This window comes from Hemiscyllium ocellatum, chromosome 25 (assembly GCF_020745735.1).
Source record: "Hemiscyllium ocellatum isolate sHemOce1 chromosome 25, sHemOce1.pat.X.cur, whole genome shotgun sequence".
Taxonomy (NCBI): domain Eukaryota; kingdom Metazoa; phylum Chordata; class Chondrichthyes; order Orectolobiformes; family Hemiscylliidae; genus Hemiscyllium; species Hemiscyllium ocellatum.
The window spans coordinates 9,940,850-9,964,114 of record NC_083425.1 but is presented as its reverse complement, the minus strand read 5'-3'; the positions used below and the strand labels follow the sequence as shown (position 1 = coordinate 9,964,114).

Below are 23,265 nucleotides of genomic sequence, written 5' to 3'. Positions count from 1 at the left end.
AAACTTCACATTCAGCGCACAAGACACACTTGTACTCACTCGTGATTCCTTTCCTTGCCATTGTCTGAACATACTTCAGTCCAGAGACTATTTCCTTGTTAACCTGAAAAGAGAGAGGGATTCAATTAACACACGGCCTTTCAGCTATTGATACAATCGATGTTAACCCTCGTCGTGGGTTAATTTGTCAGGAGTTTGATATAAAACATGCTCATTCTGGAGAACAGACAGACATTGTAAGTTTCGTTACTCACTGCCTTCAAGCAGGTCTGTAGTTAGCTTTGCAAACACCATGATCCTCGTGTCAGAATGAACTCTCAAAGCTGTTTTAAAAATTCTGTTATGAGCTTCACTGGCTAGGCCAGCATTCATGCCCATCTCTAATTGCTGAGCAGACAGTTTCCAGGCTTTGGGCAGAAATTTCCTTCTCTAAATCCATTAATAAACCAGATGGGTTTTCCTGACAATCGACGATGGTTTCATGGTCATTATTAGACCCTTAATTCCAGATTTTTATTGATTCAAAACTTCACCATCTACTGTAGTGGGATTCTAAACCCCACTCCAGGAAATTTTATCTGGATCTCTGGCTTAATAATCTCACTAGGTCATCACATCCCCATAAACTTAACTGTATAGACATACTAGATAAAAGGATGGATTGCAAAGTAGAAATAAATCTCCCTTCTGTTCACCATGAGATTGGAGACTACAGCTGCAGCACAATGGCACTCAGAATTGGTACTTTCCCAAATGGGACTTCCACATACATCAGCAACAATATGTATTGATAGAATGCTTCCATCTAGCAAAGTGCCACAAAATGCTTCAGACAAGCAATAACAAAATTTGACAGCTGCACAAGGCAATAATTGGACAGGGAAGAGGTAAGTTTTAAAGAGCATCTTGAACAGGAGAAACTAAGGGCCCCGGCAGCTCAAGGCATAACCACCACAATCGAACAATTAGAAATCAGGATGCTCACGCAGCCAGAATTTGAAGAGGAAAGGATGTTCACGATGTTAGGATGAGAGGTATGTAGAGAGTCTAAAAAGGATTTTGACAAGGGTTTAAATTTCATCAAATTTAGGAGTGGGAGCCAATTTAAGTTGGCATGCACAGAGACAATGGGTGAAAAAAATCTTGGTGACAATGATACAGGCAGAGTTTTGACAATGCTGACATTCGTGGTGGTGTAAGAAGGGGTGGCATGATGGCTCAGTGATTAGCACTGCTGCCTCACGGCACCAGGGTCCCAGGTTCGATTGCACCCTCGGGCGACCGTCTGTGTGGAGTTTGCACATTCTCCCTGTGTCTGCATGGGTTTGCTCCGGGTGCTCTGGTTTCCTCCCACAGTCCAAAGATGTGCAGGTCAGGTGAATTGGCCATGGGAAATTGCCCATAGTGCTTGGTGCATTAATCAGAGGAAAATGGGTCTGGGTGGGTTACACTTCAGAGGGTTGGTGTGGACTGGTTGGGCTGAAGGGCCTGTTTCTGCACTGTAGGGAATCTAATCTAATCTAATCTAAGAACACTCCCAACAGTCAGCATTCATGGAGAGGGACCTCTATCTCTGACAGTTATATATATGCCTGCTGGGTGTCAGCCAACACCATGCTTGCTTGGTGAGCCTGTCCTTAGCCAAAATGCCTACAAGCGTTTAGCACTAAAATTGTGAGGCTCTTTGCTGTCTCAGCCACAGCTAGGAAGCGGCTACGGTTCCAAGACCACCAGATAATAAAATAACCTCCGTGCCTATAGATAACTAGAAGAGTTTAATTATAAAGACTTCCTATTTTTACTGACAAGATTTTAAGATTGTCATACAGAAAAGTAGTAGCACGGAAACAACTCTAAAAATAGACCCAAGCAATCATAATCCTGAATTTTAAGCTATAGCATAAAGTGGAGGGAGCTCCACAAACATAACAATGGGACCATTTGTAAAATATGCAAATCTGCACACTCGCTGTTCCAAAGTTCAGGTTGCTAACAGCATTCCTGCTTTTCAGCTAAATACACCAGAGCCGTAAGGGTATGAATTTGAAGGCTATAGGAGATAAGCAATTGCCCAAATCCAGAGTCAGGAAGACCACAGACAATAACTACCCAAGCAATCTCAATACATGATTACAAGAATAGAAACAAACCTTGAAGTTGATTTTTATTTTGTATTCAACACCCTCTTTCAGCACAAAAGTATGTTTTTTTAATTTGTCAACGTCACCTGAAAATAAAAACATTTTGTCAAACACAGGTTCAAATTGTTTAGAAATTTGAGCAGTTTCAACAGGTGTATACACAAAATTACAGATTGTAAAGAATCTAAGGGCGCTTTAAAGAAAAGATTTCAGAAACTAAGTGGTTAAATCGTGGAAAGAGCAATTGGAATAAGTTTTGAGAAACTTTTGCAAAGTAGAAGATGCATATCCTGCCAGAGCCCAACAAGGAGTACCCATTAGGGCATGCTACTCAAGATGAGGTGAATGAGTAGAGGGGAGGACAAGGAATCAGTAAACAGAAAAGACAGTGTAACTAAAACAGAACTGGTGATATTGTCAAGAATGTGGATTATGAATGCCAATGGGATTAGCACAGGCAGTATGACAAGGTTAAGATAGCTGGGCGAGTTATCTTTGAAGTTCAGTACTACGGCCTATGTACAAAAGAGCTATACTCTAAACATCTCATGTTATGACATTACAAACTTTGACTATCCAATTCACATGAAAGGTTGAGAAGGATATGGACTAAATGAAGGAGCTGGTCATTGACTCTCTATCAATGGTGCTAAGGTAGAGACAGTCAGAGCTTCAAGTTGGAGTAAAACATCACCAAGCAATCTGTCGTGGTCTATTCACGTCAACACCAATGGTCAGGAAAGCACACCAACACCTCTACTTCCTCATAAGGTGATGGAAGTTTGACATGTCCACAATGATTCTTACCAAATTTTATAGATGCACCATACAAATCAGCCTATCCAGATTCACCACAGCGTGGTATGGCAACTGCTCTGCCCAAGACCACAAGAAATTTGAGAGCAGCCCAGTCCATTACAGAGCAATTTTGTTTCCATTGACTCCATCTACACTTCTTGCTACCTCGAGAAAGCAGCCAACATAACCAAAAACCCCTCCTACCCTGGTTATACTCTCTTCCAAAGTTTGAAAACAAATACCAACAGATTTAAGAACAGCTTCTCCCCTGCTGTTATCAGATTTTTGAATGGAGCTCTCATCTTAGAATTGATCTTTCTCTGAACCTTCTCTGTTGCTGTAACAATAATTAACAATAATGTATTTTGATCTATTACCCTGATGTAAAGTATGATTTGCCTGGGCAGCGCACAAAACAATACTTTTCTCAGTACGTGGCAATAATAAACCAAACGAAAAAAGCTCCAGAAAAATGTGACTACTTCAGTTTAGGTTTAGGAAACCTGGTCAGCATGAGCGAGTTGGGCTGAAGGGCTGTATGATTCTGATTCTAGGACTATTGAATGATCACTTGAAGCATAGTTTATTGAACTGTCCTGCAATACATCACAATAAAATAGACCCATTTCTAGCATTTAACAGTTCTTCTCTTTCAGCTTCAGAGCAAACAGATGCGCATGTATTTGGAAAGGCAAGGACTGATTAGGGATAGTCAACATGGTTTTGTGTGGGGGAAATCATGTCTCACAAACTTGATTGAGTTTTTTGAGGAAGTAACAAAGAGGATTGATGAGGGCAGAGTGGTAGACATGATCTATATGGACTTCAGTAAAGCATTCGACAAGGCTCCCCATGGGAGGTTGGTTAGCAAGGTTAGATCACACAGAATACATGGAGAACTAGCCATTTGGAAACAGAACTGGCTCAAAGGTAGAAGACAGAGGGTGATGGTGGAGGGTTGTTTTTCAGACTGGAGGCCTGTGACCAGTGGTGTGCCACATGGATTAGTACTGGGTCCACTACTTTTCATTATTTATATAAATAATTTGGATTTGAGCAAAAGAGGTATAGTTAACAAGTTTGCAGAATGCAAAATTGGAGGTGGAGTGGACAGTGAAGGAGGTTGCCTCAGATTACAACAGGATCTTTAACAATGGCCAAGGAGTGGCAGGTGGAGTTTAATTTAGATAAAAGTGAGGTGCTGCATTTTGGGAAAGCAATCTTAGCAGGACTTCTACACTTAATGGTAAAGTGGAATCTCCTGTTCCTTGGATGCTGCCTGACCTGCTGCGCTTTTCCAGCAACACTATTTCAGCCTATGTGACTTGCACCTAGTTTTGCTTATAGCCCTCCTGTGAAGTATTTTGAAGATTTTTGTTAAACACACTGTACAACATACTGTTCTGCCTTTATAAACACACAATTAGTTATGACGTGGATGCTAGAAATCTGAAATAAAGGCAAATTGCTGGAGAAATTCAGGTCTGGCAGCAGCTGTGGAGAGAGAAATAAGAGTTGACATTTTGAGTTCTGTGTGATGATTCTTCTTAAGAGGAGTCACACTGGACTCAAAACATTAACTGTTTTTCTTTCTCCGTAGACGATGCTAAACCTGCTGAATATCCCCAGCAACATTTGTTTTATTATCCATTCTGTTGATGTCATTTATATCTCTGCAGTGTTTGGACATGTTGACTACATTAAAAAAATCTAGTTGAACCCCTGGATCTTTTTGACCATCTATTTGAATATTTAATGAACACTTCAAATAGCACTTGTTCATACTAAATCTTTTCATTTTTATTTGATCTCTAATTTATTTTCAATTCCTAGATTACCTCATCAAATTCAATAAACTCTTAACAGGAGATTCAACGTTTTGGGCATAAGCCCTTCTTCAGGAATGAGGAGAGTGTGCCAAGCAGGCTAAGATAGGGAGGGAGGAGGGCCTTAGGGGAGGGGCATTGGAAATGCGATAGGTGGAAGGAGGTTAAGGTGGGATAATACAAGCCATATAAAAGCTTGATTTAAGAAATTTTAAGGAGCATGGTCAAGGAGGGTGGGAGAAATTATTTGGTGGGGGGTGGGGGGGGGGGTGGGGTGTAATAATAAGTAATTCCAGAGTTTCTAACTTACGCATCTGAAGGCCTGATCACCAACGTAAAGCAATTAAAATTAGAGTTACATGAATATCTCCAAAGGTAACAGGTGGAAGAGATTACAGAGACTGGGAAGAGCAAGTCCCTAGAGAAATCTGAAGGAGGGTGAGAAACGTTTATCCAATATCAACCAACATAACTAATGTAGGTCACCTAGCATAAGCGTAGGTGAACAAATGTGATGCAAGTTAGGACAGGTAACAGCATTTTCTACAGAGAACAGAATGCTAGAGGCCAATCAGAAACATGTTGGAATAGCCAAATGAAAGGCATCAAGAGTTTTAACAAGGAAGCTGATACAGAGACCAGATCAAGCAATGTTACGGAGGTAGAAACAGACCAGAGGCAATCTTCTTAATAATGGCACAGTGTTCTGATTAGACCACACATTGACATAGACCCATCATCATCATGACACAAGGAAGATGTTCAAAGCCTGAATGGGATGAGAGTGATCCTTGCCAACAGACATTTGGAGGAGGAATTCACCATTTTCAGCTGTTATAAACTGAAGTGATGGTACAAAAACAGCAAATTGTACAGAAGATATAAATTTGAAACATTATTTCAAATTAAACAGTGACCATGAGAAAAGGGGGCAAAAGGTTCAAACTATAAATTGATTTTAATGCTATTTTGAAAATGACATCAGAAATGCACATTGTGATCACAATCTCAATCCGGTAGCTTTACTGACCTGTTAAATCCAACACTAAGCATTGAGGTGCAGCTGCACACACCAGTGTTAATCGAGTCACTTGAACATTTGGAACATTGGGATCTACAAATAAAAGATCAAATTTAAATACCCACATTTCCAAACATATCTGCATTTCATAGCAAATGTAAGACAGAAACAACACTTGAAATATGCTTAGAGAATTCCTTTTTGTGGCACAATTTGAAATACAAATTCCAAGTCAAAAAGATTCACGTCCTCCTGAAAGTTCTTATCAACAAAACCAAGGGACTCAATTCTCATTCAGATACCTCCTCCATAAACATGAAACTTTCATCCTATAAAAAGAGCTGTGTTTTGATATATATAAATTAGTATTAATAAAGAAACAACTTGCAAAAAAATGATTACACAGCCATTTATAGCCTAACAGGTTGTGGAATTTGAAGCAGTTTACAGAACTCTGTACATCTTGGACTCTATAACTGACAGAAGATTCGCACATAACTGATCAAATCATTTAACACCTGAACTACGAATTCCTGATGTTATTCAGCTTCCACTTCTTAAATCATTGCCACTATAGTTCTTCTAAGCATTACTGATGCTGAATCTCCTCCATACAGTGAAGTAATAATTTCAATCTCAAATTTGATGAAAAAGTTGTGAATCATGGAACTTTCTTGTTATTTCCCCAACATTTCTTCCATCTTCCTAGTCAGTACCTGATTCCTTCACACCCTAGGATATTTTGACTTTAGAAGCTCTATGCAATTGCTGCAGAAGCAAATAATGAAAATCTTTAAAAGTGGAGAAACAGAATCTCATGTACTGGCCTGTAATAAGGCAAAGATGAAACTGTCAAAGCAATGCAGCAATGCAAGTTGACTGCCTCCAACCACCTGAAATGTTATGACTTGTCAAGTGCACATCCAGGTACTTTTTAAAGAGGATGTGAGGCAATTTGCCTCTGTCAACCACCCAGGCAGCACGTTCCAAAGTCACTGCCCTCCAGGTAAAAAAAAGCTTTTCCCCACATCCTGTCTAAATCTCCTAGCTCTCACCTTGAGGTTGTGTCTCCTCGTGATTGAACTAAATATGGAGAATAGCTCCTCCTTATTCATTCTGTCCATGGTCCTCAACATTGTACACCTCAGATATCTTCCCCCCACCACAACCCCCACCCAATCTTCTCTGCTCCAATGAAAACAATCCAAGCATATCCACCCTTTCCTCATAACTTAAAATTTTTCATCACAGGCAGCATTCTGGTGAATCTCCTCTGTGCAATCACATCTTTCCTGTAATGTGGTGACCAGAACTGCATACTGTACTTTAGCTTGTGGTATATAACTCCAACATGAACTTCCCTGCTTTTGTAATCTATGCCTTATTCCTGATGAAGGGCTTATGCTCGAAACGTCGAATTCTCTATTCCTGAGATGCTGCCTAACCTGCTGTGCTTTGACCAGCAACACATTTGCAGCTTGCTTGATAAAAGCAAGTACCAAGTAAAACTTCTTCACTAGCCTACTAACATGACGACCCATGTTCAGGAGATCTATGGACAAATACTGCAAGGTCCCCTTGTCCCTTGTGTAATGCCATTCATTGAATATTTCTTTGCTAAATTATTCCTTCCAAAGTGCATCACCCCTCACCCCTTAGATTTCATCTGTCACTTAGACGGCCATTTGACCACCCCATTTCTATCTTGTAGCTCAAGGCACTCAACCTCACTTAAGCACATGACCAATTGTTGTCTCATCCAAAAACTTCCTGATCTAACTTCCCCACAGTCAGCTATTTATATAAATGATGACTAATAGGGGACCTAGCAGATCGCATGGTACCATCGGTGACGCTGGCTTCCAGCCATTAAAGAAGCTTATCACCACCCTGTCTCCTACAACTGACCTAATTTTGAATCCATTTTATCCAATTAGGCAAGGTTTTGCTGAAATCCATAGAAACTAAATCAACTGCACTACCTCATCTACAGCTTTAAGTTACCTAATCCTTCTGTACATTAGTCTTAATGCAGTTTAGTTTGAGACTATCCAAATAGTTCAGAAATGGTCACTTGCTGCAAAGCAGATGGCTGATGCTTTTGGTCAAAGTTCTTTGTCTAAAGAGAAATTCATCCAGATATTTGATTTTTAGAATATTCTCTCATGAGCATGCCAACAGTTGTCGGGGCAACTGAACACGTACCTACAGCATTCCCGTACTTTTCTCCCTAAGACCTCAGCCTTCAAGCATGCATCTTAACAGTAAGTGCTGACAGATTTTTGGTCATGGGGGATGAGTGTCAAATAGCCAAGTTTAAACTTCGCACTTGATTGCTACATGCACAGTTTCCCATATAACTCACTGAATTACAACACAGCCAGATACTTTACACTTCCATACACCTGATTCAGTAAGGTCTGTTGCGATATCTCTCCAGCTACCCAAAATGCGAGAAGAAATTGCTTGATTTGGAGATGCAAATCTCTGGATTTTGCTGCCATAGAAAGAGGCTCAGCCCCAAACCACTAACCTTTGCAAAAGGGAGTCAGATATAGCTCTTATGGCTAAAAGGATCAAAAGGTATGGAGAGAAAATGGGAACAGGATACTAGATTGGACGATTAGCCATGACCATATTGAATGGCCAAACTGGCCAAAAGAACTGAATGGCTTACTCTTGCTCCTATTGTCTATTTTTCCATGTTGTGTGCAACACTTATTGTATGAAATGAGTATTCATTGCAAGTTTTATATCAACCTCATACTTGAACTCAACTGAAAAGAAATTAAAGAACTGAGATTAAAAAGAACTATCATTTCTCAGAAAAGCAAATAAAGTCTAGAGGCATGGACTGAAAAAGTAAACTATTCCCATTGCATTCTAAAACAATTAACACTGAACCCTTTTCATTGCTCCAGCGCTAACCAAAGATCAAGCTTTTCAATTTGCATTGATACTGAATTTTTAATGCTGTGAAACAACCCAACACATTTTATTGAGGTATTACTAAATACAATGTAACAGTACTAAATAAGGAGACATGAAATGATCAACAATGAAGCAGCTGTCAGGGGCATCTTGAGAGAGAAAGACAACAAGGCAGAGAGATTTATAGAGGGGATGTCAGACTTTAGGGTTTTAGAAGTTAAAGGTACAGCATTCATATTGATGCATTGAAAATCAGGGATGGGTAGAGACCAAAATTGGACATATGTTGGTATATCTCAGTTGTGGCACTGGAGGTTGTTACAGGGATTTGGAGGGAAGAGGAATTAAATACAAGAGTGAGAACTTTAAAACGCACATCAAGAGACAACGCAGGCAAGCAAGTAGATGGTTTACTGCTAAATTGGACTTACTGCGAGATTGCATCTAAGTATACAGGTTTGGATGAGCTCAAGTGCGTCACATAGTGAGACCAGCTAAAGGAGAAACACATTCTAGCTCTCAACTGTACTATATATTAATGCCAAGACTGTATTCAGACACTGTGACCTAATAAGGAAAAACAACTCCTTTTCTCCAACTTGATAAACATTAAGGTTTCGATTGCAAATACTGTATGTCACACTGAGCATACGAAGGCCTTACAATATATAAATTAAAAAGCAGATCCATTCTGAAAAGAAGAGTGGATTATTTTGACTATGGCAATAAGCTACTAGCTATAAGCTCACTATTCAGGTTATCTTTATAGCAGATTACACCATCTTTGGAAATTCTCAGCATGTAAAGTCGCGGCAACTATTCAGTTATATGAAAGGAGTAATAAAATATTCTGACCAAAAGGCGCAGACAGTCAATAAGTCACAAAGTATTTCCTTACGACAAAATAAATTCAATCTGCAAACAAAGACTATTCTTAATGTATATCTTGTTTTTGAAAAGATCCATTACAATTCAAAAGTCAAGATGTGTTTTAAGGGACAAATGTATCAAGCTTAAAAGAAAGCATGGCACTGATTTTTTAAAACTGTGTGCGACTTTCCCACACTGTAAAAATCTAGACAATTTTAAGACACAATCAAACCATGTGGCGAATTTCCTTTACTTCATATCCGTGCACTTATAACCCTGGGTTGAGTCCAACATTATGAGACTATATTTATTACTGGTTTTGGCAAATATATCGGAGTCACAGTGCAACTGCACAAAATGAATTCTAGAATTATTGTACTGGCATCAAATTTTGGCTGTTGCTACACAAGAATATTTAACATATAGGATATGTTTTGGTCTGTCAGAGATATCACAGTCACTCAAACCTTTCAAAAGAACACAGCAAAACTAAAAAAAATGAAAATGTGCAACAGTTCATCTGAAACATGAGAGCGAGCTTTTCTTCATCACTGTGCATGAAGGATTTACATCCAAAACATTTTCCCATCTGTCAGGTCTAGATATTGACTTCGTCGAAAAGAACTGCCCTTCATCTTCAGTGTCCATTTCACAATTAGGCAGAACAAAAGCATTATTTGTTGGAAAGTGTGCAATAGCCAAAAACATGGACTACTACTTCCTAATAGTGAGATGTAAAATTTGGATTGCTTTTATCAACATTTAGGAATCAATGTGAAAGAAAGACTGTGATGCTACAGTCAGTTCTGAAAGAAGAAAATGGATTCCAGCCCTGTCAAAGTGAACGTGCATTGCTATATTGCCCTACATCCCCACACACAGGATCTCTGTTTAGGTCCAGGTTACACTGATTAAACATTAACGACATAACGTTAAGAAAATTCATGTTGAAATGCATATGCTCCAAAAAGATCATTCACCCTGCTACAAATAACAGACTAAAGGAACACAGCAGAATACTTGCAGTTTATCAAAAAGTACAATAATTACAATAATTCAGAATAGGGTCCCTGAGAAAACACCAACATTTCAATGACACTCAATCATGATCGCATAGTACATTGAAATAAAATGCTCCACTGAAAATTTTCCAACGTATCAGTTGGCTTTTGGAAGGTATTGTAAGATGCTTTCAAGCCCAAAAGAACAGCTTACAAGGTAGAGCTTTACAGGATAAAGTCTGAACTTTTCACAATGAAAATCTGACTTAAATACTGAGTAGGCATTGTAGTAAATTCAAAACTGGAATATAAGCAGCAAGTGAAAATTATATTCTTTCATATACAATTCTGAAATAGTTAACAAGTTTTAGCTGAGAACACCTTCCAGTAATATTCCAGTCATGTGCATTGAAGCTGCAATATTAAATTTATTGCGTTATTTCTAAAAAGGTTATAGTTTTGGACAGAAAAATAGACACCAGATATGTCCATTCAGAGTGGTTCAAAGCAAGTGCTTATTGTCATCTTCTGGAGAGAAGACAGTTCCTTTGGAAAATAAACCCTTTAACAGCCAAAACGTTCAGGAAAATGATAGTATCCATGATTCAGCCAGATTTATCAGCTCTAAACAAATGTCTGAACCGAGTACAACTGGTAAATGTTGACTTTTATCAAAGGTTAAAGAATAACAAAGAAAACAGATCTGCTACAAGGAAGGTGTAAATCCAGAAATTCCCTGCCATGTTGTTGCTGCTGCCTCAATTAAAATTCAAGTCCAAGATTGATAGGACTTTTGATGAACAGCACTGACAAGAAATTGGGCAAGATAGGAACAAATTTGTATGGCACCACATGAAGCTACATCTATGCTCTGAAGGATTTACACTCCCAGTCCCAGTCTCCCACTCTTAAATGATGTACTTTTTCAAACATTTATGCAGTTCCCATATGGCCATTTAAAAAGTATATACTAAAGTCCTCCATGATTTCTGATACGGCATTCTTTTACTACAATAAAACTACCTACAGAGCACCTCTCCCTTTGGTCATAAAGTTATGTACTATGATCCCTGCTACAGTGATACCCAGTAAGATGACTCAAGCTATTATAGTTCTAGATGTGACACGCCTAATTGTGAGGCTCTGAGGCAAGAAGGGCAAATTGATTGGACATCTTTACTCATCCAGCCCCCTCAGTTGGTTGCAACAAGATTCCTTTTCTCTTCTGCTGACGCACATTCACAGCTATTGCCACAGAAATTGGCATCTCATTACCTTTACGTAATCACATACTGTGCACTACTCAAAATATACTGTACTGATTTTAAGCTGTAGCACTGCATTGCTAACGTAAGAAAGATTTTTTCTCTCATTCTTGGAGTGGTCCACATTATGTAGCACACCATTATTCTGCACAATTATTACCGGCCAAACAGATTTGCCATTAATTGTCCCTTTATTAATGTCCCAAAGCAATTCAAAGGCGTCAAAAAGAGATGCCTCTGAATCTCCTCTGTGCAATCACATCTTTCCTGTAACGTGGTGACCAGAACTGCATACTGTACTCTAGCTTGTGATGTATATAACTCCGTGAACTTTCTTGCTTTTGTAATCTATGCCTTGCTTGATAAAAGCATGTGTCCTTTATGCCTTTTTCACGACCCTACTAACATGACCACCCATGTTCAGGAGATCTATGGACAAATACTGCAAGGTCCCCTTGTCCCATGTGTAATGCCATTCATTGAATATTTCTTTGCTAAAATTATTCCTTCCAAAGTGAATCACCCCTCACCCCTTAGAATTCATCTGTTACTTAGATGAAATTAGATGATGTGACTGAACAAGTCAAATCCCAGACACACCTGACTTAGATCATATCTTGATTGTTTCTGTATTAGCAAAATGCTCTCTTTGAGACATAAGCAAGCAATGCTGCAGATTGCTTTTATGATAAAGCTAAAGTTTATCAGCAACAGAGATGAATTAGAATAAACCAAACTGTCTATATGTAAACACAAATTCAAAGATTTTTAAATACACTGTAAAGTACCATCTTGTTAATCCCAAAATGCACCTTTATAAATTGAAAAAGAAATTTTTGCTTACTACCCAAAATATGCCCATGGTACAGTACCCAAAGACAAATAAAGGCTAGTATTTATTGTCCATCCCTAATTGCCCAGAGGGCAGTTCATTTTCAATCACATTGCTGTGGGTCTGGAGTCACATGTGGGCCAGCCCAGGCAAGGATGGCAACTTCCTTCTCTAAAGCACATTAGTGAACCAGATTTTTTTTTCTGACTACTGACCATGGACTCATGGTCTGTTAGACTCTTAATTCCAGAGTTTTATTGAATTCAAATTCCACCACATGCTGTGGCAGGACTCAGACTCAGGTCCCAGTACATTATCTGGGTCTCTGGATTAACAGCACAGCGGATAATACCACTAGACCATCACTTCCCCTTACATAATACCCCAGAGCACACAGAGTCCCTGTCTCTAATATTGTGGCTTTAACTCCTAGAGTAGAAAAGGTGATAGGATCTTCCTGGAGCTATTATACATCTGAGCTTAAATGTACTTAAATGTAACTTCATTGGGTTATTATCACGATGCTTCTAGTCTGATACTAACAATAACTTTCTAATCAAAGGTAATCTAGTTTCACTATCTCCTTCCCTTCTTAGAAGCATGGTCTATACAACCATCTTTATCCAAAGACTTCACAGAACTGTTCTAAATTCTTTTTAAAAAGCACAAGTTAAAAAAAAAATCCAAAGAGTTTCCCTGAGGCTTTAAAAAACCTCTCTATTTTCTGAACCAGAACTTGTTTGGTTTATCTTGTTTGGTATAAAACCCTACCAACACACACACACACAAATATCAATAAATTCTAAAGCTAGGTCTCAAGAGCTGCTTTCAAAGAAATCAGCGTGACTACAGAAAGATTTACAACTAACTTCAGACAGAAAAATTAATGTCTCTCATTATCCAAAATCTAAGAACCCAATCTTGCAGTAAATGAGTTTTTCTTTAAAAAGTACACATCTCAGTTTGTATCACAAATAAAAGCAGCTATCCAAAAAATTGCAACCTACCAACAATTTTTGTACGGTTTCCCAGCAGTGTTTCTTTGTACTTCCTGAGACTCTCATCATCTTTATCCAGTTCCTCAATCTCTTGAAGACTCTTTTGCGCTGGCGCTTTGTAAGTCACTGTACTTTCTTCTTCCAGATTCTCAGCAGCAATGGCAGCCAGTTGTTCTGGGGTTGGCTCCTGTTCTGCCATTTCTATTTCTTCTCAGCTATAAGAATACAATTAAAATGGCTTTTCAATACAACAATATTACTAAACATTTATGCACATTAACCATCACACTAAGATCGAATATCAAATGTACTTCTTCCACATCCTGAAACGCAAAAGAAACTTATGAAACTTGGAAATCTGACCAGTTTTGTTAAAAGCTGCTTTAATCAATGTGCATTTTCTTCTGAGTAGTGAAATGGGATCAACGTGCCACGATTATAGCCCAAGGTCAACCGGGTGGACCTCAAAATTAGTTCCCCATTTAGGGTTGTTAATCTGGTCCAAATAGGGAATCCTGCCTGACAGATAAAAAGAGGTATGTCATTCTTGTTAACCCACAGGGTGCTAGATCAGTGTTGAGGACTCTCCACATGTAAATAAAAGGTGACTTGGTGATTGGATACTGGCCTCTATGGAGTTATTTCAATGTACATTGTTGAATTCAAGATTAATTTAACCAAATATTGAAAGTTTCTTCTACGCAAAAAAAACTTACATTTTACCTTAAATATGCGCTGATCTCCATTAGTTATTTTAAAATTACTTTTTCCAAAAAGGTAACATTAAACAAAATGCAAAGTATTATCCAACACGACAGCAAGAAACAAGAGTATTAGTAGTGATGTAGCCAAGATAGTTAAAATACACCCTTGCACTCTACTTTCTTCTCACAACATACAATTTAAATTGCATCTATTTTGGTGTATGAGGAGTTTTAATGGAAAGATTTGGGAGAAAGATTTGGAGAACTCCAACGTAGAACATGACAACTTTGCTCAGGCAGAAAACTGCTCGACTTTCCTATAGATGCAGAGAATCAACACGATTTCTAAACAAAAACATGGAGAAGCTCTCCTCTGACATTCAATTTCGACTCTATCACAGCCCATTCACTGCCACTGCTTCAAACAGTTACATTTCATTTTTGCCAGTTCTGATGAGGGGTAATTGACCACAAATGTTAACTTTTTCTCTCAATAGAGGCTGCTTGATCAGCTGAGCATTACTCATTTTCAGTCTTTAAGACAAAGACCATTGACCCAGATAGCTGAGAAACTAGGAGCCAGAGTAGGTCACTTCACCTTTGTGCCTACTCAATCACTCAATTTGATCATGGCTAGCCTCTATTTCAATGCCCTTTTTTTCCAACTTTCCCCGTACACCTTGATGTCTTAAATTTAAAAAAAATTTTGGCAAATTTTAATGAGATAGTGGAAAAGAAAATCAGTAAGACTCTGCAAAACCAGACAATTGAGATTTGGATCATTGCCCTCAAATCTGACTGAATCTGTTCTTAGAAATTGGGCATTAAAAACTCTGCTCTTATGTGACAGTTAGGGTGGTACAGCGTGAACTCGAAGGACTTTTGGTGCTTTTCCATACTGCAGCTCCAGTATGTTCCATTTTGCAGAACACCCCTTTCGGTAGTGGAACCAAGTTTTATTGCAAGTTATGTTATTAAAACACTTTCAATTTAACAATTTAAAGAGGTTTATAGTGAAAATGCATTGACAATGAAATGTTTTGCACAAGTAACAATGGATTTGCATAAATTTTCAAAATATTTTAAACAGATCTACACCATTATGCTTCCAGAGTAATAGTTGGAAATCCACAGAACAAAAAGGCAATTCCTGGATAGTTTCAAGCCCTTAGGCTGGTGGAAAGAAAAAAGACAAATATGCAAATAATTTAACGTTAGAAGGTTTGATTACATAATGACATCCTCCTTTAATAGATTATCTTGGTGAAGCATGTTCAACATGGACGGATACTTAGACAATAGGTGCAGGAGTAGGCCATGCTGCCCTTCGAGCCTGCACCACCATTCATTATGATCATGGCTGATCATCCTCAATCAGTATCCTGTTCCTGCCTTATCTCCATAACCCTTGATTCCACTATCCTTGAGAGCTCCATCCAACTCTTTCTTAAACGTATCCAGAGACTGGGCCTCCACTGCCCTCTGGGGCAGAGCATTCCACACAGCCACCACTCCCTGAGTGAAGAAGTTTCTCCTCATCTGTCCTAAATGGCTTACCCCTTATTTTTAAACTGTGTCTTCTGGTTCGGAACTCACCCATCAGCGGAAACATGTTTCCTGCCCAAAGTGTCCAATCCTTTAATAATCTTATACGTCTCAATCAGATCCCCTCTCAGGTCTTCTAAACTCAAGGGTATACCAGCCCAGTCGCTCCAATCTTTCAACGTAAGTCCTTCCATTCCAGGAATTGACCTAGTGAACCTACACTGCACTCCCTAAATAGCCAGAATGACTTTCCTCAAATTTGGAGACCAGAACTGCACACAATATTCCAGGTGCGGTACAGATGCAGAAGAACCTCTTTGCTTCTATACTCAATTCCTCTTGCTATGAAGGCCAGCATGCTATTAGCTTTCTTCACTACCTGCTGTACCTGCATGCTTACCTTCATTGGAGGAGAAAGTGAGGTCTGCAGATGCTGGAGATCAGAGCTAAAAATGTGTTGCTGGAAAAGCACAGCAGGTCAGGCAGCATCCAAGGAACAGGAAATTCAACGTTATGGGCATAAGCCCTTCGTCAGGATTCCTGATCATTCCTGATGAAGGGCTTATGCCCGAAACGTCGAATTTCCTGTTCCTTGGATGCTGCCTGACCTGCTGCGCTTTTCCAGCAACACATTTTCAGCTGCTTACCTTCACTGACTGGTGTACAAGAACATCCAGATCTCTTTGTACTGTCCCTTTCCCTAACTCGACTCCATTTAGGTAGTAATCTGACCTCCTGTTCTTGCCAAAGTGGATAACCATATATTTATCCACATTAAACTGCATCTGTCCACTCACCTAACCTGTCCAGGTCACCCTGTAATTTCCTAACATCCTCCTCACATTTCACCCTGCCACCCAGCTTTGTATCATCAGCAAATTTGCTAATGTTACTATTAATACTATCTTCTATATCATTAATATTTATTGTAAAAAGCTGCGGTCCCAGCACTGATCTCTGCGGTACTCCACTGGTCGCTGCCTGCCATTCCAAAAGGGAGCCATTTTGTACACTTTTGGGTATTTGCACATGACCAGAGCTAGCTCCATAAATTCAAGACAGTCACAAAAAAAAAGTGTTTTCAAGAGAACTTTAATCACTTGGAGTGTGGTTATAGTATGGAACTTGTTACAGCAGTAGTCAAACCAAATAGGATAGCTGCTTTCAAGGGAAAGCCACACAACCCTAAGGGAAGACAGAGTAGAAAGCTACAGTGAAAAATTTAGATGAAGTGGGATAGGAGGCTGCTAGTATGGAGTTCAAATACCAAGATGCCTGTTTCTATGTTATACATACTTTGGAATCACCTTATGTTTAACTTCAGGTAAATCACAAACTGTGTGCATTTTTACAGATCCGCAGGACTGACTGTCAACACAATAGCCAGCAAATAAAGACTTACGGATCATATTTTGATCCAAAAGGCTTTTCTGATGTAGTGGGTCTGAGGTGGGGACATGACCAAGAGGCTGGATTTCAAGTCCCACCTGCTCCAGTACAAGGGGTATGCAAGAACATCTCTGAATAGGTTGATTAAATAACATTCCTGCACAAACTACTTCTGTTGCTGTTCCAATCAGCAGTTTCCTCACTAATTTGCTCATTTGCTTCCTAAGGCAATGCCAACAAAATAACATTTTACAAATAAACATGACAGATACAAGGGTGACACTTTCTAAATAAAAAGTAAAAATCCTTATATTCCTTGCTTCTGCTCTCGCTGGAGTCAAAAATATAAAGAAAGCCGGCCTCTAGCCTAAGTAACACTACTGATACACAGCTTACATTTGCAGTAAAATATTCCATTGCGCTTTACATGAAAGCTAGTGAAGATTGCGGAAACCACTCAAAAATGGTCAACAGTATAGATTTTAATAACTTTGACAAGACAAAGATATTGCCAGTTTAATTACATGGGCAAAACGTTGGCAAGTAGCAGATAATATGGGAAACTGTGAAGTTGCTCATTTTGGAACGGAGTACAAAAGATTATTAAAAAAATGGGAAAACTGCACCAGAAAGCTCCAACACAAAGGGACCTGGTGGATACTTATGCACAAAACACAAAGCTAGCACACAGGCGCAGCATGTAATCAGGAAAGCTAGCGGAATATTAACCCTCTTGAAGTAAGGGTCAGAGTATATGAGCAGGGAAGTCTTGCTGCAACTGTATGAGGTGGCGAGACCACAGGGTACTGTTAGTTTTGGTCTCCTTATTTAAGGAAAAGATATTCTTTAACTGGAGGGAGTTCAGAAAAGTTATACTAGAATAACCTCACTAGTATGAGGGATTGCCTTATAAACCAAGTTTAAACAGATTAGGACTCTACTAATTAGAATTCAGAAGAATGACAGGTGATCTTAGTGAAACATATAGGATTCTTAAGGGGCTTGCCAGAGTAAATGCTGGGAGGATGTTTCCCCTCACTGGAGAGTCTAGGACTAGAGAGCAGTCTCAGATTAAAGGGGTGTCAATTCAAGAGAGAGATGAGGAGGAATTTCTTCTGAGAACTGTGTTTTTGGAATGCCTCAAGAGCGAGCTGTGGGGGAAGAGTCCTTCTATATATTTAAGGCCAGGATAACTAGATTTATAATCAGTTAGGGAATCAAGGGTTATGAGTAAAATTCAGTGAAGTGAACATAAGGAATGCCGAATTTGCCACGATCCGACTGAATGGAGAACAGGTTCGAGGATCCTACCTCCTGTTACTATTTCTTTTGGTTTGAGCGACTTGACAGAACAGGAATAACAGTGATAACTAGGAACTGATTTTGAGAGTGAAAGGAAAAGGGATTTTTTAAGGGAAAGGATATGGGGAACCCATAATAGAAAGAGCAGGTATACTCGTTTGGAGATCAATTTAAAGATAGATTGGGACAAAGGAACAAACTGATTTGAACATGAGGATTACAAAATTGATACAAACCCATAAAGATCAATGGATAGATGTAGCAGACATGCAATATAGGACAAATGCAAATTTCATGAATCAGAGTTTACGGGGCTAGATGAAACATCATTGGAGATATCATGTCTTGGAGGGAAGAACAACATGGAAGGGTTTTATGGCACTATGCAACATTTACAAAAGATAAAGAGAGCAAAAATGTGCTGCAGAGGTTAATTAAAACTCAGTGAACTAAGGTTGGAGTAAAAAATGAGGTCTGCAGATGCTGGAGATCACAGCTGCAAATGTGTTGCTGGTCAAAGCACAGCAGGCCAGGCAGCATCTCAGGAATAGAGAATTCGACGTTTCGAGCATAAGCCCTTCATCAGGAATGAGCTCATTCCTGATGAAGGGCTTATGCTCAAAACGTCGAATTCTCTATTCCTGAGATGCTGCCTGGCCTGCTGTGCTTTGACCAGCAACACATTTGCAGAACTAAGGTTGGAGTTAAAATACTGAAAATCCAAAATCAGAAGTGAACAACTTCTACTATGAATGTAACTTCTTTTTTCCAAGCGAGTGATTGCTGAATAAGGTTATTTTAGTTATAAAGTCTACAAAGCAACAGGCAGTTCAATAGCCTGAAGCTGACAAAAGCTTATATTTTGTAACACCTTATAATAACAACTTTGAGGCACAGAAATTTATTCAAGGCACAAACTTCAATGCCAGTTTTGTAGGATATTTATTGAGTGTACAAAGTTGAGCTCAACATTGAATTTTCAGATTTCATATAAAATCTTAATATGCTATTTCAATTGCCAGGTGAAGCAGGCAGGATCCTCCACTTACGAAACATTCCCTCAATACTGCACGTGGTATTAGCCTAAATTTCCCAAGGTCCAGGAATAGAAGTTTAAACACCTCCAATTGTCATACCTAAAACAAGAGTACTACCACTGAGCTAGACTGGCAGAAGTTATTATTCCCCGTGATCTCAATTTATTTCATGACCACTGAAACTCCTAGAAAAGAAAATGCAGAATACACCAAGCCACTCAACACTCTCAACATATGAATTTCAATACATGGTAGTGCCTTCTAACATACTTGCTGACTGTTAACTAACCTAGATCACCACAGCAACAGAAAGCAGGGTTGTATAATGCCTGCATGGATAAAGACACAAGCCAGCAATGAGTCAAACAGAATGCTATCACTTATTTAACACACACAATGGCTCAACACTCAGGATATAATGCCAAACCACCTCCAAAGCCATTTTATGGAAGCTCAATTTGAAGTCAGCTGAAATGGGATTTCTCAGTCTTAATTTCTAAATGATGCTTAAAACAGTCATAATATGACAACTCCTCAGTTTCACTGCCGAATTATGGAATACTTTCCAAACTTATTGCAACTAAATTCTAAACAATACTCCAAATTTATATTTAAAAATGCAAACTTTTACCATCTGTTGTAAAACTAACCATTTATCATTAATGAAATACTGCAAGACAACAATAGAAAGAATGCTTTCACAATAACCCCTTACTGACTCAAAGAATTCCACACTGAGACAAGATAACCATGAATGAGGGATATGCATAATTCACACTGGCATTCCAGTGCAGTTTTAAAGGTAGTAGTACTTTTTGATATTAGATGCAGTGAGGGCTCTTCCACCAAAAGTTGAGAAGGTCCAGAAGTGCTGGTGTCAACAGCTATGATAGGGCTAATAAAAACACTATGCAAGGTGAGCTGGTACTAGAACACATTAACTGAAACTATTAAAACAATTAAAAAGGGAGAGTTAGAAACCAAATGTCTTAGAAAGAATTATGTATGCATACGACTATGCAGGTGAAAATTCAGAGTTAAACAGCTAATTAAAGAGGGCTGTTGGCAGCCGGGAAAAGGGAAGCTAATGCCCATGCAAATAGTTTAAAAAAAAATCACACAACACCAGGTTATAGTCCAACAGGTTTAATTGTGGGTGGCACAGTGGTTAGCACTGCTGCCTCACAGCGCCAGAGACCCAGGTTCAATTCCTGCCTCAGGTGACTGACTGTGTGGTGTTTGAACGTTCTCCCAGTGTCTGCATGGGTTTCCTCCGGGTGCTCCGGTTTCCTCCCACAGTCCAAAGATGTGCAAGTTAGGTGAATTGGCCATGCTAAATTGCTCGTAGTGTTAGATAAGGGGTAAATGTAGGGGTATGGGTGGGTTGCGCTTCGGCAGGTCGGTGTGAACTTATTGGATAATCTAATCTAATCACACTAGCTTTTGGAGCAACGCTTCTTCATCAGGTGACAATCACCTGATGAAGGAGCGTCGCTCCGAAAGCTAGTGTGCTTCCAATTAAACCTGTTTGACTATAATCTGGTGTTGTGAGATTTTTAACTTCGTACACCCCAGTCCAACACCGGCATCTCCAACCCATGCAAATAGGTGGTGATAAGAAAACAAAGCTTTTCTCAATTCATTGATTTTGAAGTAACTTGGTATTAATACCAATTGTGTTCTGAAAACCTCAGTCATATTGCAATCCCAGGCCTTCAGCTAAAAACTGCGGTTGAGCAGTCTTTCCTAGCATAGGGTTTAAATGGTAACTATGAAAAAATCCTCTAGTATATACTTGGCTGGGCATCCAGGAAAGTCTGTAGCTTCAAAGTGTAATATAATATCAAAACACATTCCAGCTTACAGCACATGGTCTTGTCCCTGTAATATTAAGTAAGTGAGGGGCATTTCAAGCATCGCCATCTCATGATGACAAAGTGACAAAACAGGAAAAACAATGACTCTCCAAAATATTTTTGAATCAAAAAAGACAAAAATTGAATAGCTGAGACAGCCACCATTTAGGTCATCACTTGATCATTTTTGCTGAAGGTTCTTTTGCTAAAGGAATCCAAACAATACCCACAGAGAGACAATGACTGTCCTCAGGATGAACATTCCTTGGTGCAACAGTCATCTGCATAAATTATTTCTTCATCTCTGCAGTCCACAATAAATTTTAAAATCAATGGTCCCTCTTCACCAAGAAAGTAGCCTTCCATATTCACTCCTTCCACCTTTCCACTTTACAGTTATCCTGTCATTTGTAAATTCACTCTGAGCACCATATTGCCATTGTTTGCTTATCCATGTTGTCATGAGGTACAATACTACAAAGTCTCACCCAACTAGAATCAGTTGTCCAAGCCAAAGAGTACATGCACCACTATAGCCATATGTTATCACCTATCTTTTTAAAACTTGCACAATCATATAGTGAACACATTTGATATTTTAGATAATACCAATCATACAGTGCTATATATACAAATTAACAGAAGTAGGCCTTTTGGCCCTTCAGCCTACTCCATCATTCAATAAGATTATGGCTGAAACGTGATCCAAATTGTGTTCCTATCTATAGCAATGGTTCCCTTGTCTAACAAGAACTTACCACCATCTTAAAAGATATTCAATGACTCTTCTGTCATTGCCTTCTGAAGCTCAATTCCAAAGTGTCTCAATCCTAGAAAAAAATTGTCATGCAGAGTGACTCAGTCTGGAATGCACTGCTTGCAAATGTGGAGGAGGCTGGTTCAAATGAGGCATTCTAGAGGACATTAGATGACTTAAATAGAAATATTGCACAGGGTCACATGAATAGCAGCAAGTCATAATGCTCAGAGAGCTAATGTAGACACGGTCTGAAAAGTCTTCTTTTGCAGCGTAACAATGGAGAGATTTGCGAATCTACACCTGAGATACATTTTACTGGAGTTACTAATGCCATCAGTTTCACTTTTACCAAAAGAATGTTCATACATACCAAAGTTCTGGATCAACTGAACCAACCAAATTATAAAACAGGTTTATTTGTTTCAGGTTTTCTGGGACCCAAGCCCCCTAAGATCAGAACATACTGTACACAATGAAAACTTCACATCCTTCACTATCAAAAATTTCCACCTGTCCCTATTCGCTTGAAGCTGGGCATTATTACTCATGCATTGGAAACATTGATAGCTCAGTCACGGATCAACCTGATATGTGCTAGTCTTACCTGAGTTCTCACATGCATCAGGGCTAGACTTGTATTTAATCTAATAACAACTTTCCTCGGACAGACATTACAGAAATGGTAACCAAATCAGTAATAGAAAACATGACAAAGTGAACCCTCCCAAAATTGCATAAATCTAATACAAAGTCAACTCGTAGTATGTTGCACCTGATTAAAATGTAGCTTATGTCATGCTTACTGACCATCTCTCCTGGCCTGCATGACTGCCTGGAATAGTAACTGAACAGTCAATTAGTCTTAGTAATAGCATTATAAAATTTTTTGCTGTAAAAACCCATCTGGTTCATCGATCCATGAGGGATGGAAATCTGGCATTCTTTCCTGTTCTGGCCCAAGCTTCGCTCCAACCCAGACAAAAGTGTTT

The 23,265-nt window shown here is 39.0% G+C and overlaps 1 protein-coding gene across 2 annotated transcripts in view; it reads right to left on the bottom strand.

The window, feature by feature from the left end:
- arhgdia (Rho GDP dissociation inhibitor (GDI) alpha) overlaps positions 1-23,265 on the bottom strand; it is a 54,023-nt gene that overhangs the window by 5,711 nt on the left and 25,047 nt on the right. For both annotated transcript variants that reach the window (XM_060844766.1, XM_060844767.1), the window contains exons 2-5: positions 13,693-13,898; positions 5,796-5,879; positions 2,151-2,227; positions 40-103 (exon numbers count right to left, since the gene is read on the bottom strand). In XM_060844766.1, the coding sequence (XP_060700749.1) occupies positions 40-103; positions 2,151-2,227; positions 5,796-5,879; positions 13,693-13,882 (415 nt within the window). In that variant the 5' untranslated portion in view covers positions 13,883-13,898. The remainder of the gene's footprint in view (positions 1-39; positions 104-2,150; positions 2,228-5,795; positions 5,880-13,692; positions 13,899-23,265) is intronic.